The following is a 17,831-nucleotide window of genomic DNA, read 5'->3' on the forward strand; positions in this document are numbered from 1 at the left end:
ACATCTTCCCGCACATGGCCGAGGAGATGGGAGCGGAGGTGAAGGAAATACAGAACGAAATTTTGGCTACTTACCCATAACGCCACAAGAGAAGAGCGTAGGTCCTTGACTCATCTTTGGAGTGTGCTGAAAACAACCAGAAAAACTATTCACGTCTCGCAGACTCGACCGACGCGCGCCATCCAGGGACAGAGCGAAGCACCCGAGGGCGCAGCCTTGCCTCCTGATCGACACGTTATCTTCCTTCGTCTTCCCTCAGCGAAATCGAGGTTAATTACATGCTGCGGAGAGTCAGTGTTGAGACCTGAACTTGCAAACCATCGCTCCTACAGCTAGTCCTTGCCCACAGGAACAGCTGCAGCCAGGTCCTGGACCCAAAACTGCAGAAACTAAACTAGGAGTTTAGCTGTAACACTGGACGGGGCAGGACAGGAGCAGCAATGGTGGTTGACCCACTCCAAGCTCATGAAGGTCTCCCATCTAGACACAGAGCAGCTATGTCTTTTTTTTTAAACATATAGCGTGTTTCTGAGACTCACCCCAGCATTTTTCCTGAGGATTCTGCATCCGGATGGTGCCAATGTGCACTAAAAATAGGGAAAAATGCCACTATATGGGCACTAAATAAGCCCAGTTGGTTTTTCACGCTCTTTTTTTCCAAGAATTTTCCTCTTGACTGTGTACGACAAAACATCAGACTTCTAAAAATGGGCATGGATGGTTCTATATACAATAAATCAATGTCATCTGGAGTTGCACGCCATTTCAGCTATGCCCGCAACAACACACTTTCATACTAATTGTTCTTTTGTTCTCCCCCAAAATACCCGTATTCTGCTTCCGAACTGTCTGTCCTGGCAGCTCCGTCCCCTCTGAACGAGGCTTTACTTCATCTGAGCAAAGCGCTGGCATGCGCTCCGCGTCCATCTGCGCTGCCACTGCTGTGTTTTATCTGGAATTAGGCCACCACAATCACACCTTCTCTCCTGATTCATCTTTTACACCTTGCATGCTCACGTAATAATAACAACTACAACAACAACAACAACAACAACAACAACAACAACAACAATAATAATAATAATAATAATAATAATAATAATAATAATGATATACCAACTGCTGGCACAGCCCCTGCAGAGCAATCCAACAAAACAATCCCACTTCACGTACGGAATGCTGCCCCTACAGAAGGTATTGGGATGTGGAGGCAGAAAGCAATAATTTTTGCAGATGAGAAGAAGGTGAGTAAGGGCCCATCACCTCTTTTGGAGAATGTGCCACTTTTGTAGGTGAAATAAAGATACTTCTATCTGCGAGTCACCATCTTTTTAAGTAAAGGCGGGTAAAATTAACCAGGAGGCAAGGAGGACGTGCAGCTGTCTCCAAAGAGCGGCCAAAGTGCAGCAACCATGGAAATGGGACAAACCCCAGGAAAAGCAGCATTTTTGACAGCGCGCTTCTGCAGGCCTTGCTCAGAGACAAGCTAATGCCCACGAATGAGGAAGGGAGAGGAACATCTTCAAATGATGTATGCCTCACACTGAGTGTAATGACCATTTTGTAAGAGCTTAGTCTAAGATCAGATTGGGATATAAAACAACCAACGAGTCCATGGGTCTTCAGCTGGCGATGGTGCCCTGCTGCTCAGACCTTTATTTTATTTAGGATTCGCTCTCTGGTGTTCCCCTGAAGTCAATGGAAACACTCCTGCTTTCTTTGCTAGATCAGACTTCTTGTGAACATCTTGCCGGGACAAGCCAGCTGTGCTACTGACACAGCACTGGGAGGCACCCAGCAAGCAAGGGAGGGCAAAGCTTGGTGGTGCAGCTCCGCAGCCCTCCCAGCACTGCCTGCTCACTGGGCGACGTGGAGAGGAAACTTTTCAGCCTTTATGCAGCCGACTGTCCTCCTGCACAGACAGCAGCTCCCTGGGGAGATGTGCAGGGACAGGACCCTTGCCCAGGCTCCTACACCTTTCTGGGGCATGACCAGAGCTGACGCTCAGTGTGCCCCCTCGCAGGAGATGCTGCCTTCCTGGCAGGAGCCAACACTGCAGCATTGACGCTTTCCTAATATATCAACAGTTTTCTTTCCCAAATTTCAGCCCTTGAAGCCTCTGGCTTGGTCGCCTCCTCCTCCACCACCCAGCACCCTGCGCTATCTGCCCAGGAAGCCTGGCCAGACAGACCTTCATCCCCAGCAAACTCGGGCTTTTACATTGCTTTTAGGCTCGAAATGCCCTTCTATGGCTAATCCTGACAGATGCTTCCTGCCGTGTTCTTGAGCAACCTTATCTGGGGCTCTCTGCACCCTGTGAGGAACAGTTTTTGGACTATTTTCTGTTCCGACTGTGACCATTTCTCCTGGAGGTACAAACACCCACGGCCAGCCACGCCGCGTGCTTTATAGGATGGCTCTGCGTTATCCCTCACCCTCTGCCCTACACCCCACCAGCTCACCCTGGCCTTGCTTCTCATACCACTGCCATTTCAGCATCATTTACTTATTTTGACGCCCCATTTTTTTTTTCTGTTGCCAGCTCGTTTGGGTTTGCATCCCTCCCGGCTGCCAGGGAGCCTGTTAGCTAACAGCCCTGGCCTCTGCCATCTCCCCCTTAATCCTGCTCCCCACTTGCTCATCCTCCTATTAATGACGAGCATCTGCTCGCTCTGGGTAAAGCAACTTCTAACCCATGTTATTCACGGCATTGATTTTATTTTACTTTTTATTCTATTGCATGCTTACTGAAATGCACATATGCAAAAGTTAAGGCACTCCAATCATTTGCTAATCATCTGCTCCTTGGAAATTAATGCAGCCCAGCAGAAACCAGTGGAGCACTGCTGATAAAAGATCTAAAGATCTGGCCCTGCAGCACAAAGAGAAAGCACACCACAAAGCTACAGCGAAGCTATCGGCAGCAGCAGAGCCGTCAACGAACACTTCGCAAGGCTTACCAGCTCAGTCCTGCATGTTACGGAGTCAGCACCTTTGTTTTCCCGGGTTTTGGTTAAGATCATCACCATGGTAGTGCAGTCCTGCGTCGGAGTCCATCAGAGTCCAGGCAGAGGTCGCCGTCAGCCATGGTCTGGCGAAGCTCCCGTTTCAGTGCATTTTCCCCCAAAAAGGGCTGAGCGCAGCGGGGGGCTGCGGCCGAACGCCGGTGACTCCCTGCAGGCACAAGGGAGAGAGGACAAGGTTTAGAGGAGGACTTGAAGCACCTTACCTGACCAAAGGCATGGGGCGAAGGGGCTGTGTTAGGAGAGGGGCGAGGAGTATTTGTTTTAGGCTCTTCAGCATTGCTGGCGTTCCTCGGCACCCGATCAGCTCAAAGCTGTTCTGTGCCACAGCACTTGCAGGAGCTGCCTGGAGCACATACTCCTGAGGAACAGGAGTATTCCAGACAAGCAAATAAAGACAAATTTCTTTTTAATTCTCTCTTCTGAAAAAGGGAACCCACAGCCCCTGTGTCGGAGAGGCTGAGGCTTCAGAACAAGGACCCACTAAAGCCCCAGAGGCTATCTCACAGAAGCCCTTGCCTGCAGAGTGACCAAGAGCAGATTTCCAGCAGAAGAAGCCACTTCCACATCAATACCTTTGGGAACCCCTTGGATGTCCCATGCCACCCCCATATCTCCCCATTTCCTGCCCCTTTGGGGACAGAACAGGGCACAGAGCTGCCTGCAAGGAAGGAGAGAGCTCCCTGCCCGTCATTCTGAGGGCCACACAGTGTCTCCTGATCCTCCCTTATCTCCTTGGCAGCTTTAGGCAGTAAAAGCTGAGTCGGGGCTGCACAACGAGGAGCCCAATTCCCAAATATCGGAAAATGCGAGCAGTGCTCACACGGCACCGCGCAGCCTTGGCCACGAGCACCCGGCCCTGCCTCACCTCCCGGCATCCTCTCCCATACATTTACCCCCCTGCAGAAGCAGACAGCTTGCGATTCAAATCTGATTATAGAAATCAGTGTTTCTTCCCAAATCGCCCCTCTAATCCTGTTTCCCTGTTTTGTTGCCTTGCAGTTAACGCAAACAAACAAAACCACCATTTGCATGATCCGAAGAGCATGAAGCTCTTATCTGGGGACACGCAGTCAAAACCAAATTGCAGTGTTTAAGGACAATACTTGAGAACACGCTGCTGAGCATTAAACCTCATTACAAACTGATACGGATTCCCTCTCCAGCTCGTAAATCATCTTTTTCATGTTTGCTCGGATTAGAGGTCGCGCCGGTGTTACGAGTAGCTCATTTAAAGGCCAGCTGGCTGGTGAAGAGCAACCACCTCCTCTGGGCTCGTGAGGACAAAGTTCACCCCGAGTGCAGAGCCGGGATGGGGAATCAATGCAGGTTTCAAAGATTTACCCTTCCAGATGGCACGTGGTATGGACTTGGCTTCTTCTGGGGTATTGGTTGCCTCATACATACAATTTACTGGTAGCGTCGCCATAAACCCCTGGGCAACCCAACAACCACGCGGAAACCATCAAATACAAAAAGCAAAGTATTTCAGAGCATCAAAAGCTCACGGGACCTCTGTCAGGGCACGCGGACCCCCAGGCTTGGGCCTGTGCAGGCTCGGAGCGAACACAAGCCCTCCAAAAAGGGCTGCCAGCACCAGCACGTAGCAGGGGACAAACGGGGACACACCAAAGGTGCCTGGCAGCAAGGAAACACGGAAATAGCTCCACGGGGAAGTAAATACGCAACGCTGGTGCTAGACTCGCTGCCAAAACTCCGGTGTCTCACAGCAAGGTCGCCACGGCCTTCACGGTGCCCCAGGGCCCTGTCTCTGCAGGCCCATCTCTTCCTTGGGACCGCTGGGACTGTCACTGGGAATGCCATTTCAGCTCCATCAGCTGAGCCACAGCCAAGGCTCATCCCTTCCTCCACCTCAAGCTTTCTGGGCCACGCTGGCCCATTTCTGGCCACATTTGCTGCTGGACCTGACGCAGTGACAGCGACGCTCGCCCGCGCTGGCCTCGAGGTGCTTCAGAGGGCGCCGGGGCCACTGCCGGCAAGGCGGCCGTAGGGGAATTCGGGATCAAATGAGTGTTCCCAGCAGCAGGAAAGCAGTTAAGCACGGCTCCTTGTTAACGGGCTACGATTTCTCCACAAATAATTATCTTTCCCTAAGGTAATGATTAATGCTGCTGCAGCAGACTGCTACGCACACCCGGGCATGGTGGCAAGCCCGGGCAGCAGCTCCCACGGCGGCGCCATGCCCACAGCATCTCCATCAGGAATACCACCACCACCACCAGTATCCCACCAGTATCCCACCAGTATCCCACCAGCGGTGATCCCACCAGCATCCCCCAGCAGTGGTTCCACCAGCATCCCCCAGTAATGGTCCCACCAGCACCAGGACATGCCTCTAGGCACGGGCTCTTTTGTTTTCCCCGCCACTCAGTGGGGTTTTTAAAGCACCCCCCGCCAATAAATGGTAATTAAAAATAAAAAAAAAAAAGGCAGAACTTTCCACTGAAATGTGATTTTGGAGCTCCGAGGGGCGGCAGCCCATTCGGGACGGTCTCCCTGTCAGCGCTGCGCTGCGAGCAGGAAACCGCCGCGTATTTATAGAGCAGAAGCTTTCACACACACGGATGCTAATAAAAAGATAGTCTTCAGGGACCATTAATTATTTTAAGAAATGTATTTCCTCGTTTGCCATCAGATAAAGAGACTATCTTCATCCTTCAGCCAAGGTTAAGTTTAGACTTGGGCCACGGCCACGGGGATGACACAGGCTGGGAGCTGCTGGGGGGGCTCCTTAACCCCCCAAAAAGGCTGAAAGCTCATCAACCCTGCTGGCCTCAACGTATTTTCACCGTCTCAGTCCAAACGGAAAAGAGATCACAATGACCAGCAAGCAGGAGTGCTGGAGGCATCCCGAACCAGGCTCCTGCCCCCCGCCGCCGCACAGGCCGCCCCAAGATGCTTGTTCCCCTCAGCTCGCAGGAAAAGCACCGGTTTTCCCCAAAACAGCCCCAAATAACCAAATTGGTGCCAGCTCTGTTACCTACATCGCTGCATGGAACATCCATGAGCAGCACGAGCGCAGTGAAATCACAAAAAGTTAGCAAAGGGCGCTTTTACCGTGGGTGCTCCTTCAAAACACTGAGTGGCAGCCTCTGCGACCTCCGCAGCTGCAGAGAGGGAACGAGGTTTCCCTCGGCTCTGATTTATGGGCAGCATCACAGCACCTGAACGCTGGTCTTCGAAAAAAATTACAGTGGGAAAAGAATAAATCATCATTTCTAAGTTTCGCTTAAGGATATAAAGTCCCGCGATCAACCGAATTGCACTTCACGTCTATTTTACGTTTTCACTGAACACGGTTTTAGACCCACATGTTTGAAGAAGCAAACCTAGTCACTCCGTCCAAACTCTGAGCACATTTCCAGCACGCTAACACCCTCCCACTCGCACCAGTCAGGCTACAATTCCCCTCCTGCTACATGCAGCAAAATTCCTCTGTGCAAAGCGGCTGCGACAAAACCTGGGGCGCCTGCACAAGGCAGTGGGCAAATCCTCTCCAAAACACCACAGGTCTGTCGGTGACTTACAGGAATTTGGGGAGAGTCCACACTGCTTACTGCAGTCAGAAAACATGTTTTAGGGCTTTTTATAGAGCAGAACCAACAACCCTGCAGAAGGTTCCCATGGGACAACAAGTATATTTTAAAGGGCAGAATTAAATGTGTAGATAGCAATATTTTTTTTTGCCCAGTCACTGGATGGTGTCCATATAATAAAAACTCTTCGCTTGGTGGAGCTGACTGTCCTCTGTCCCCAGAATGCCATTTGATTAAGGTATTTCGGGGCTATGCTGAATCTCCCCGTTGCACAGTCTGTCTCACCCTGCTTTAAATAATACCCAGAGGTACATTTAAATAATACCAGCAGGTACAGTTAAATAATACCAGCAGGTACATTTTCAACTTGTAGATTTATTGTGTTACAAATTCAGAAAAAAAACCCTTGCGGCCTGCCATTTCCACAGAGCCAAGCTCGGGCTCATCTCCTCTCTCGGGCAGTGCCTTGACTCCTGCAGCAAGGCTGGAGGGGCTCAGCTCTGGGCAGCTCGCTCCCCTTCCTCAAAACGTCCTGTCCAGCTTCTCACTCCTCCACGTCACCAGTAAATATTTTTATTTACAAGGTGAAAACCTCCAATAAATGCGAAATATCCCGTTCAGGGCGTGACAATCAGTCTTTGCTCTCCGAAAACCACCGGAGGACTGTGCATGGCGAGGAACAAGCTGCCCCAGGTTCCCCAGCCTCGGAGCAAAGGGGCGGCAACGCTCCCCTGCCTCGCCCCGTGCCCCTGGCTCAGCGGGGTCTCCACCAGCTCTCGGGACCCCAGTCCTCAACCACGGGTCCAAAACGCCAGAAAACAGCAAACGCAGGAGCACGAGCAGCCCTCCTCTGCCAGCTGCCTGTACCCAGACCCATCTTTTCCAGGGCTAACGAGACAACGATGCGCGTTCGCCATTAATTAATAGGTAAAAGACTCGCCTGCCCTCCGCGTTTCTGACCGCCGGCAGAGCAGAGGGGGAAGCAGCAATTGGTGGTGTTTAAGGTGTCAGGAGCTCGGTAGGTCCGCGTGGCTCCGTGATCCACATCGTCTCTGTGCGTATGATTAACAGCTCACCGCCGGAGCCCGCGGCTCACCACGAGCAGCGAATCCACCCTGCAGCCACCCAACCTGGTCCGAGTGGACCCGCACAACCAAGAGCCGCGGACGTGCCAGGGTGCAGCCCACAGCCACGAACGAATTGCTAAGTGAATAAAAAATCAGAGCGGCCGGAGCGCAAAGCCAGGCACCCAAACACCCGCCGGGGGGAGCCCCAAGTCCCAGCGCACGCCCAGACCCCCAGAGCTGGGATCGCATCCCCATGTGTGATCTCACCAAAAAAATAGGAGCGATTAACAAAAATTAAACACTGTCAAGTTCAGTAAGGAACCATCAGTTTTATTGCCCCCCTGCTCTTACGGAATAGGAGTGGCAGGGGAAAGACTCCCTTACAAACGCAGAGAAAGGACGGGGTGGTGGGGCCTTGCCTCAGCATCTCAGCTCCACGGAAGTGGTGTTGCGGTGACTTTGCCTCCTCCTCCCTGGTGACTGAAAAGGAAAAGAGAGCAGAATTAGTCACTGCCAACAGCGACTGGCAGGAGAGAGCTGCACACCGGGGGGCTGAGGGGCTCCAGGCGAGAGGTGGCAACCGGACATGCGGGGGGACGAGACCTCGTGCACGGCAGGAGGCAAAACCCAGAAGGGTCCAGCTCCTGCACACGGGCTCTTCAGCGCCGTGTGGCACAGAAATTTTTTGGGGGGACCAGCGAAACGCCTTCAGAGGGACAGTCCCCAGCTGGCGAGGTGGCACAGACCTGCTCAGCCGTGGCAAGCGCCCCGTGGCCACCCGGGTCCACGCCACCCTGGTAGGAGATGCTGCCAGTACTTCTGCATGGAGCCACGTGGGCCACTTGGACGTACCCTAAAGGCTGCTTTTAGCCAGAAAAATGGCTGTAAAGATGGCACGTTCTCCTGGAGCAAACCCGCAGCCGTTGCCTAACGCCTTACTTGGGGACTGGGGCTTATTTTGAGCAAGCCCAGGGAGCCGGACCGAGGTGGTCTCCGCAGAAGAGCAGCTGAAGCGGGACCAGCCTGCTGGGGCAAAGAACCAGCTCACCTCTGCAATTTTATTTTATTTTCCCAATTGTGAGATTTATTACAAGAATTTGCAACGGTCTGGGAGACACTGTGAGTGTTGGCCACGCTCCCAAAAGCTGAGGAATTGCTGAATTGAGGATTGCTTTGGCTGCTTAACCTTAACAACCAGGGGTGCTGAACAAGCCAGCAGAGCCCAGGTTTACCTTTAATTGCCGCCCGCAGTAAGCTGCTCCGGTAAACGGGCACAAAAAGCACTTCTTGTTTCTTCCTCGTGCTGTTTGCCCCTATACAACCTATACGTCTGGGACAGAGGTGCTAAGCAGGGTCCCACCGTGCCGTTTTTACAGAGCCACTTCTCAAACATAAATGATATCAGACAGCATGAAAGCCCACCTCAGTACCTACCTCCGAGCACGACGTCCGCCTGCTCACGGCCAGGGCGAGCGGGGTTTCTCGGGCAGCCCAGCCGTGCTGGCTGCAGAGCTCCTGGTCCCTACAAGAGGCACATCCTGCACGGCAAAGGGAGGGCGGCGATGGCACCGCCACGCTTCCAGCGCCTCGGGGACAGCCAGAGAGCCCCGCACGGCGCAGGTACCCGCGAGGTCTGGGACACGTCGCCCCGAAATGCAGGGGACCCTGCTCAGCGCCAGGAGAAGGCCACCATCGGTCCCGGGTTTGGATACGGTTAGCAGGTCGGGGCTCTCCCTTTTTCGAGGCTGAGCTGGAGGATTGGTGGTGGCTGACAGCCCCTGAAGGACCAGGGGACAGAAGCGTCTGGATTTAAAGCAGGGAAATACCGGATGTACACAAGGACGGGGGGAGAACAGCCAGATCTGCCTTTATTAATCCTCCGAGTGACCTAAGGGCGCATTTTGATGCTGCTCGTCCATGCACTGCCATCGACATTTCCTCGGCAGGGTACAGCAGCGGTGCATCCCCAAAGGGAAGGGGCCAGGAAACCTTCACCCCCGTGCCACCGCTGCCACCTCCGTCGCTCCAACCCGCTGGAAACGCATTTCCCGGCCCTGCCTCTTGCATAAATCTCCTTAATGAAAGAGGAGCCAAACATCTGCGCGGTGTCTGAATTAGCGTGGATTTGGCAGACCGAACAGCAAACTTGCATCGCCCTGCAGCCTTCGCATTTCTTGTTTTCCTCGGGTTCATTAAACACCCCGCAAGCTGTTACCAGAAGACGGCTCCTACGTGCGCAGGCTGCCAGGGAGCCCATCCCGAGGACACCCAGCAGCACCTCCGCTGCTGTGCGCAGAGGGAAGAAGCGGGGTCCGGCAGCCTCCTGCCTCGGGGCCGGGCTCTGGCAGCGTCACCCCTACCCGTGGGCAGAGCCGTGGGCACGGGGCATCCCCGTTTCTGGGGGAAATCGGGTGTTTCCCCCTGCTGCGCAGTGGGGAGCCCCACAAAGTCACCGCCGGCACCAAGGGGTGGGCAGGACGGTTTCATTTGGTGATGGGGAACGTTGCAGGACGCTTCCCCTTCCCTCAAAAGAAGTCCTTCCCTCTGAGGAAGAAGTCAAAGCGAACACCCGCTCGCTGTGTTTCCCCGTTTCAGTCAGAGCCGGGCAGCACCCGAGCGCGCTCGGCAACATTTCCACGGAGCCATTCACGGAGAGCTCGGCCTTAGGTTTCAGCCGGTGTTTTTAATATCTCCGGGAGACGTTCGCGAAGCTGGAACAATACCCAATCTGTTGCTCTAACACGCTCCCCGTTCCCGTAAGGTGTCAGCAGCACGTATAGCCCACACCTCGGGTAGCTTTGGCTCCTCGAGCGGCTCCCCGAGGGCCGGAGCGGGGAACATTTCCCCGCCGCCGCACGCACGCTCGTGGCCCCCCCCCCGAGCTGCTGCCAGCGTGGGCGCAGCTTTTTCGGGGGCAGCTGCCCAAAAGCAGCGTGCCCCTACAGCCCTCGGTCCCCTGGAGAAGCGAAACCCACAGAGGAGAATTTTCCCAGTGGCAGGAGGAGGGATGCCTCATCCAGCGGGGATGCCGGGGTGGGATGAGCCCCGCTACAGCCTGGCACCCGTAAAAGCCCTCATTTCTTGAGCCCTGCCTCTGAGACGGGAGAAAAAAAAATAATCCAGCAGTAAATGGAAACGCAAACCTGGTTTTATTTCAGCTGGCATCGACGGCATCCTGCTCAGCTTTCCTCGAGCTCCCCAGCGGGACGGGGCACGACCGCTCCCCTCCCACCGGGTGCCAAGCCATTTACGGCAGCGTGAACATGCTGTAAAGGGGAAAAAACTCTGCAACTTTTCCCTCCGAAGTCTCCCAGCACCTGGATCCTCTCCTCACATCCCCCCTCCCTTTTGGGGAAGAGGCTTACTCCAGACCTCGGCATCTGTAGGAGCAGGAAGAGGAGCAGAGGCGCACAGAGAAAAAAATCTGTGGTTAGCAGAGGTGTGGAAAACGAGATACGGGGGCTTTTAGAGGCACTAGGAACAAGAAAACGCCCCGCTCACAGCACTGCTGGGCAGCGAGAGCGACGGGCAGGGCACCAGGAACGATGCGCAACGGGCAGAGCCGGTCAGCGCGTATTTAGGTGCTGCGCTCAGGAGAAAGCCAAACGCCGGTCGTGGCTGTCGCCGGGAGAAACCTGGGCTGACATTAAGCAGCCGGCACTAAGCGCAGACCTTCCTTCACCTCCGGCTCCAAATAATTCACACCTTAAACCCTCGCAGGACCGTGCCAGAGTCTCCCGCGCCACGACCGCCGGCAGCAGCAGCACCAAACCGCGCGCGGCTGCACGCGCGGGTGACCCCGTTCCCAGCCGAAGCCATCAGGAACTGCAAATCTTCATCAACCACGAGCGGTGCCAGCCGCTGCCGCGGTTCGCTTACGGCACAGCTGACGGCCGGTAACGAGGTGCTCTCTCCTCTGAGCTACCAGAGCGGCTACAAAAAGCAAAGGGAGGTGTTTTTAATGCTTTCTGTAGCTCCGTGGTTGTAACGGGTGTTCAGCTTTTCCAGGCGGCAGCAGCTCTCGGCACCTGCTTAATAGAATTAAAGCTCGTCCTTTCAAAAACATCATACAGGGTTCACCTATAACAGCTGGGACAAAACCTGCACGCCTTAACGGGGTCAGCGGTACATCCCCCAGGTTGTTTTATGGCGCCCACCGCTACCACCCAGCACACCGCGAGGCTGTTTGCAGTACCGTTACGGTCAGCACGCCAACACCAGCTGCAGGACATCCACGTGTTGTGGCTTTCCCACTCCGCCTGGAACGCGGAATTGCTGCAGCCGCCTGACCTACCCGCGCTGTCCGTCTGTCCCGTGCTGTCCGTCCATCCCAAGCGAAGACAAGGCCAGTCAGCCTCATCAATGCAGTTTTACGCCCCTGGTATCTCCCAGCGGGGGAGAAGCCCGGGGATTTGGTGCTTTAACGTCTCCCCGAGGGGTCCCTGGGTTTAGGATCGGGACGAGGGGTGCAGCTCCCCAGTCCCCAGAGCACCAAGCACGGTGCGGCGCTGCGCACCAAGCCCCGCCTCTGCCCCGCCGTCCTGAGACTTCTGCTGCATCCTCGCTGGCGCTGGCCCCGAACAGGGACAGGGGCAGGTTTCCCAGCCGCACGCTTTGCCAGGTTTCCTTCTTTACAGACCCTCGGAGCCGTACCGAGACACGAGCGCAGAGCAGCCACCAAGTCAAACCCTCCCCTCGCCCCGCTCCCGTACCTACCGCACGGCGCAAAGCCGAACCTTTGGCTGCTGAAAGCGAAAGCTGCGGCCGGGATCCACGAATATCGGGACCGACGCAGCCCAGGGGATGCTTCAAACGGGCTGCGGAGGGGCGATACCGACGCTGCTACATCTAATCCTCCGAAAGCAACAGCTACCACCAAGCCTGCCTCGGGCTTTGTATTATTTGTGGAGCAGGGGGGTAGGGAACCCAGACCCTTCACCAGCACATGTTTTTGGCACTTGCTCTCCCGTTTCTTAAGCTTTACTTCAAATACAGTGATGAGGGAGCCGAACTGCCGTGGGCACCAGCACGTCTGCCCACCCAGGCACCCACGCCCCGCAGCCGCACATCTCCAAAGCCCGCCGGAGCTCCTCACACCCCAGCTCGCACGCACCCAGCGCATCTCATGGCAGGTGCGGGACCTACAGCACCGGATGAACCCACCCCACCAAACGCTGCAAGCTTCGCAGCTCACGGATCAGCCACCCGGAGCCAGGAGAAACTCTGCATGCATTAACTGCAGCTAACTTTGTAATTCCCGACACCCGCTTCACCTGCCCGTGAGCGAAGATTTCGGCAGCCCCTGCTCGCACCAGCTTGGCGGGGCTTCAGGCACAGGCCCCTGCCTGGGAACTTGGTCTCCCTGAAGGCAGCCGGCTCGTAAAAGTTTGGAAAACCACAGCAGCCCGCGGCTCTGCTCCCTGCGCTCACGTCCTGCGCTGCTGGCCCGAGCACGCAGCTGGGTCACGGGCAGCCGGGCTGCGACTGCGGGCTCGGAGCGTGACCTTGGGGAAGTGAAGTCCTCGCTCATAAATACGGCGTGGCTGCTGTTACCAGGGCAGCTGGAGCACAGAATGAGAGATTTAGGGCTCGAGCCTGCTCCTCTGCAACCGGCACCCTCCCAAATAACGTGCCGCGGGGCGGAGGAGTTGTTCCCCCAAGCACCGTGGGAGCGGATCCAACCAGGGGCTGCCCCCCATCACCACCGGCACCGGGCTCCGCGGCACAGCCCGGCACAACAGGGAGGTTCGGGAGCCACGGGTGCACCCAGAGACTCGTCGGGGGGCGGAGGAAAAGGGTGAAAAGCAGTGCAGATGGGGAGATTAGGTGTCTCTGCAACACCCGATACCCATCTCTCCGCCTGCGGCACTCGCAGCGCACGGGTCACCGCAGCGCTCCATCTCGTAAGCATGCGAAGAAGTGGGGGTTTGGATGAGCCCTCGCTCCCTGGGCTGGAAATCACCCGAATCTGGGGGGGTTTGGGCAGCACCTCACCTTCCTCGCCATGCCAGCCGGGCGGCCACGCCAGAGCCCCCCGATACGGGGTGGCAAGGAGGGGGTCCCACGGGGCGGCCACCCATCAGCCCCCCACCAAACGAGCTGCTTACCGACCAGCGGAGGAGCAGCAGGGCCGAAAACCCCCTTCTCTTCACCCAGTTAGTTCAAATTTAGCATGAGGAGCAGGCACGCAGCCCCGGCGGTGGGGATAGCAGTGCCGCAAACAGCCCCAAAGCAGTGACCGCTGCCCCGACCCGCAGCATCGCAGCTGGCACGTGTGGGACCCGCGGCAGGCGCAGCCCCCCGCCTGTTTGCCTGCTGCTTCCCCACGCCGGCAGGCTTGCTTCCTCTTCCTCCACCTCCCTCTTTCGGGAGGGAAAGGAGCAAAAAGAAGCGTCATTAACTCAGCCACAGACGGCTTGGCCGAGGAGCGAGGCAGGAGCAACCACGTACACCCCACGGGAGCGGCCGGCTGAGCGCGGGGCCGGGGAGAAGGCTGGGCTGTGCCAGGGCTGCGAGCATCCCGGCACCTCTGCCTGCTCCAGCCCCGCCGCTCCAGCGCCTGCCCTGCCCCAGCTCATCGGGACCAGACCCAGCAAAGTGCTCCCGCGAGCCGTGTGACGCCACAGGGGGACGGGAACACAACCCAGATCGCGCCTTTCGGCCCGAGGTGTCCTCTTATTTACCCGAGTTTTTACAAGGACGGCACAAAGCACGTCCATCCTGGTGGGGACGGACAAAAACAGAAGCTCTGTACGTTACAAGAAGGAAAAATAGAACAGCCTCAAGCCACACAACCGGCACTTGAGAAATCAGAAGTGGACCAGCAGCCGTAAAAGGGACAAACTGCGCAACCCCCCTCGTTCCCCACTCCATCACCTCCTCTACCCACCCCCAGCACGGGTTCTATGCTGAAACACAGGGGTTTGGGCAAAAAGCTGCACGCCTCGTTCTGCCAGCACGCCTGCTGAAAGTGAAACAAGCCTTTGATACTAGAAGGAATTAATTGCACGTAATTAACTGCAGCAGATTTGGGGATTTATGTTGGTATATGTTCACCTATTTGCATGCGTGCATATTTATGCACACGTATTTATTAATTCATGCATCCATACTTGAAAGCCAGCCTAAATCAATGCCGGATCTGTCTCGCGGTCTGCTTGATCTCCACGTATAAAGCTCTGGATCCCGTCCGCAGCAATGGGTTGTGCTCTGCGCTGATTTACCCCGCTCCTACACGCAAAGGCAAACTTTTGGATCCGGCAGGCTGAGCTCTCGCTGCTCGCCCTCCCAGCGGCCGTCCGCCCGCTGCAACAGGAGCCGGAGCCGCTCGCGCAGATCTTGGCCACGTGCAGCACTCCCCGAGCCGTCCGTCCCTCCCTCCCTCCTCCGGGTCGATCCTGGAAGCGCAGAGCCTGGATGCGGGGACTGAAGACCAAACGGCGGCCGGGCTGCGCGGGCCCCGCGGCGTGACACGTCCCCAGCCCTCCCGGGGAGGCGAGAAGGGCGCAGTCCCGCGGCCGACGGCTTCGGCTGGTTTCCTCTCGCTGCTTTTCCTCGTCGTCCTCCTCCTCGCTCCGCCGAGCCTCAGTGCGTGCCCCAACCAGTGTCACGGGCTGGCCGAGGGGACCGTGCGTGACGCCAGGGGTGCCCAGCTCCCTCCGAGATCCCGGCGCCGTGCGGCCCACGGGATGCCGAGCGGGGCCGGGGCTGCCAGCGCGCGTGGGCAAGGAGGAGCCGCGGCAGGGATGCTCCGAGCCTGCGGCGCCTTCACAGCCTGCTTGCGAGCCGGGGCGACCTCGGCAGCCCGCGGGTAGCCTTGCGCCGTGCCCGTCCACTCTGGCATCGCCCGGGGGACTCGAGGGGAAGGCGCCACGCACCGTTTCGGCCGGGGATCTCGTGGCGCCCAGCCACCTGCACGCCGGGCCCGCCGTCGGGGCGCAGCTCCTGGCTAAGGGCTGAGCGCCTCGGCTGCCCAGCACCGGGGGACGGGGCTGTGCGGCCGCAGGATGAGTGCCCTCAGGCCCTACGGAGCGAGCCGAGACCGGGGGTCCTGGGGGGCCCGGGGGGGGCGGTGTGGGGGTCCCTGGGGTGCCGGAGCGGGGGTCCCGGAGCTTCGCCACCCACCGAGGGGGGACACACGTGGTGGGGCGGGCGGGGGGGGGGGGGGGCGTTAATGAACAACCCTAATTAATTGAGGCGGGCGTGGGGAGCCGTAGAAGCCGGCCCTGCACACGCGGGGCTTACGAGGCCCCCCCCGGGCATCCCCAGCGCCGTGCCGCGGCCCCCGCCCGGCCGTGCCCGCCCTCCGCCGGGAGCCGAGGCTGCGGGCGGGGTCCCCCCGTGTCCCCCCCGGTCCCCTCCGTGTCCCCACGGTCCCCTCCAGGTCCTGCCGCCCCCCCCCCCCCCGCCCCCCGCCGCCCTTTGTGCGCCCCCCGGCCCGGCCCGGCTCTTACCGTGGCGGCGGCGCGGCCCGGCCGGGCCGGCTGTGGGCGCCGCTCCGAGCCGCGCTCCCTCCTGGCGGGGAGAGGAGGAGGAGGAGGAGGAGGAGGAGGAGGAGGAGGAGGAGGAGGAGGGAGGAAATGCGCTTGTCACTTCCTGAGCGGGGCCCGGCGCCGGCCGCCCAGGCAGGGCCCGGCCCGCACCTTGCGGGGGGCTCCGCGCCCGCCGCCCCCCGGTGCGGAGCCCGGGCCCGGGGCCCCCCCCCCGGGGGGGAGCGGGCACAGCTCGGGCCCCGCTCCCCGCAGCGCCCCGCAGGCCCGGCCCCGACCGCCCCGGGAGCCCTGCACCGGTCCCGGCTGCCCCAGAGGCGGCCAAGGCTGCCTCCTGCTGGCGCCGCTCCTCCGCGGGGACAGGCGCTGGACAGCGCAGGGCCGGCGGAAAGCCGGGCTCGCAGGGCTGCGGCCACCGGCAGCCCGCTGGGACGGGTCTGCCCGGCCTGGCCTGGCTCGGCTCGGCTCGGCTCGGCTCGGTTCGGCTCAGCAGCCGGCCCTCAGGAGCGAGCCGCGCCGACATCTTCCCTCCATCCCTGGTGACACGCAGGCTTCGTGGAGAGGGAGCGAGGACGCTGCCTGACAGCCGCAGGGAGGATTTGGACCCCACCGCGAAGTAGAGCCTGACCGTTCGTCTTGATTGCACGCCAGCAGCCAGCACGGATCTTGTCGGGAAGGGGATCGGGGCCTCGCACCTACCAGCAGGACGTGGTGAGTGCCGAGGGCGAGGGGACGTGTACGCCTCCAAGGGCACGGCCACGGGCACCTGATGAGCATCAAGGAGGACTATCAGTATTTGAGGTAACGAAGAAGAAGGGAGACGAGCAGAAGAAGCAGAAGAGAAGGGAGAAGCTTCCCTCAAGGCGGGTGGCTTGCTGCTCGGCACACACGTAATCCACCAGGAGCAGGAAGAAGGGATGGCGACACGAAGAGGCTTTTGCATCAGGCTCCTCCGTCCTCCTAAGCCGCTTGCCTTCCTTATCGCCTGTTCAGACTGGTAACAAGGAAGATGAAGCTCCTTTGCCAGAACTTTGGGAATCGAGTTTGAAAATGGTTTTTATGGATTCCCAGCTGAGTATTTCAGTACTAGCGCTCGCGGCATAATTGGATCCATCCCCGCGGCAGCCTTGTGCAGCGCGGGGTTCGTCTCCAGGAACCAAGCAGAAGGTTGCTTTCTGGCTGCTTCCGCAGCTCGGTTCAAAACCAGCATTTTTTGCCTCTCATCCGCTGTGCTGTCAGGCAGATGAGCTGGCCGTGGGCTGCCAGCAGCGTGCCTCCGAGTATAAACCTGCTTTCTACAGAGGTATTCTCAGGAACATTCTTTAAATGTAAAGGCTGGCCACAGGTCCCTGCTCTGGTGACAGTCTAAGAGATCTTTGTCAAAAGGGGAAGAAATAGAAATCACTTTTAAGCTTTAAAGAACAGGGCCTGGGAGTTCAGGCACTGTGGATGGTAAATTCACACCATTTAACTCTGAGCTGATTTCATTTGGGGCTCTGGGTGTCAGTGCCTTTACTACCCACTGACTCCAAGCCTGAAGTAGATGGAAGCTGTGGGTAGGAAAAAAGTGAACAACCCTTACGAGCCCTCTGAAGTTATATTGGGGCCCAAGGCATTGGAACACGTAGGTACAGCAGCGCTAAGTGTGGTGGACGAGCACCACTCCCCTCTCTCCCAGGGTGGAGGATTTGGCTG

At 57.8% G+C, this 17,831-nt stretch overlaps 1 protein-coding gene across 3 annotated transcripts in view; it reads right to left on the reverse strand.

The window, feature by feature from the left end:
* The window catches only part of FAM53B (family with sequence similarity 53 member B), a 46,057-nt gene extending 28,978 nt beyond the window's left edge, over positions 1 to 17,079 (reverse strand). Inside the window, exons 1-3 of one of the 3 annotated variants that reach the window (XR_005821642.1) lie at positions 16,101 to 17,079; positions 2,961 to 3,174; positions 75 to 126 (exon numbers count right to left, since the gene is read on the reverse strand). Coding sequence is in view for 2 of the 3 variants with exons in the window: in XM_040564192.1 (XP_040420126.1) it covers positions 7,958 to 8,127; positions 16,101 to 17,079 (1,149 nt within the window). In the remaining variant the exon portion in view is untranslated. Of the gene's footprint in view, positions 1 to 74; positions 127 to 2,960; positions 3,175 to 7,956; positions 8,128 to 16,100 lie in introns of those variants that run through there. The other 2 variants (XM_040564191.1, XM_040564192.1) reach the window with 2 other exon arrangements.
* Positions 17,080 to 17,831: the final 752 nt, after the last annotated feature.

This window comes from Cygnus olor, chromosome 7 (assembly GCF_009769625.2).
Source record: "Cygnus olor isolate bCygOlo1 chromosome 7, bCygOlo1.pri.v2, whole genome shotgun sequence".
Taxonomy (NCBI): domain Eukaryota; kingdom Metazoa; phylum Chordata; class Aves; order Anseriformes; family Anatidae; genus Cygnus; species Cygnus olor.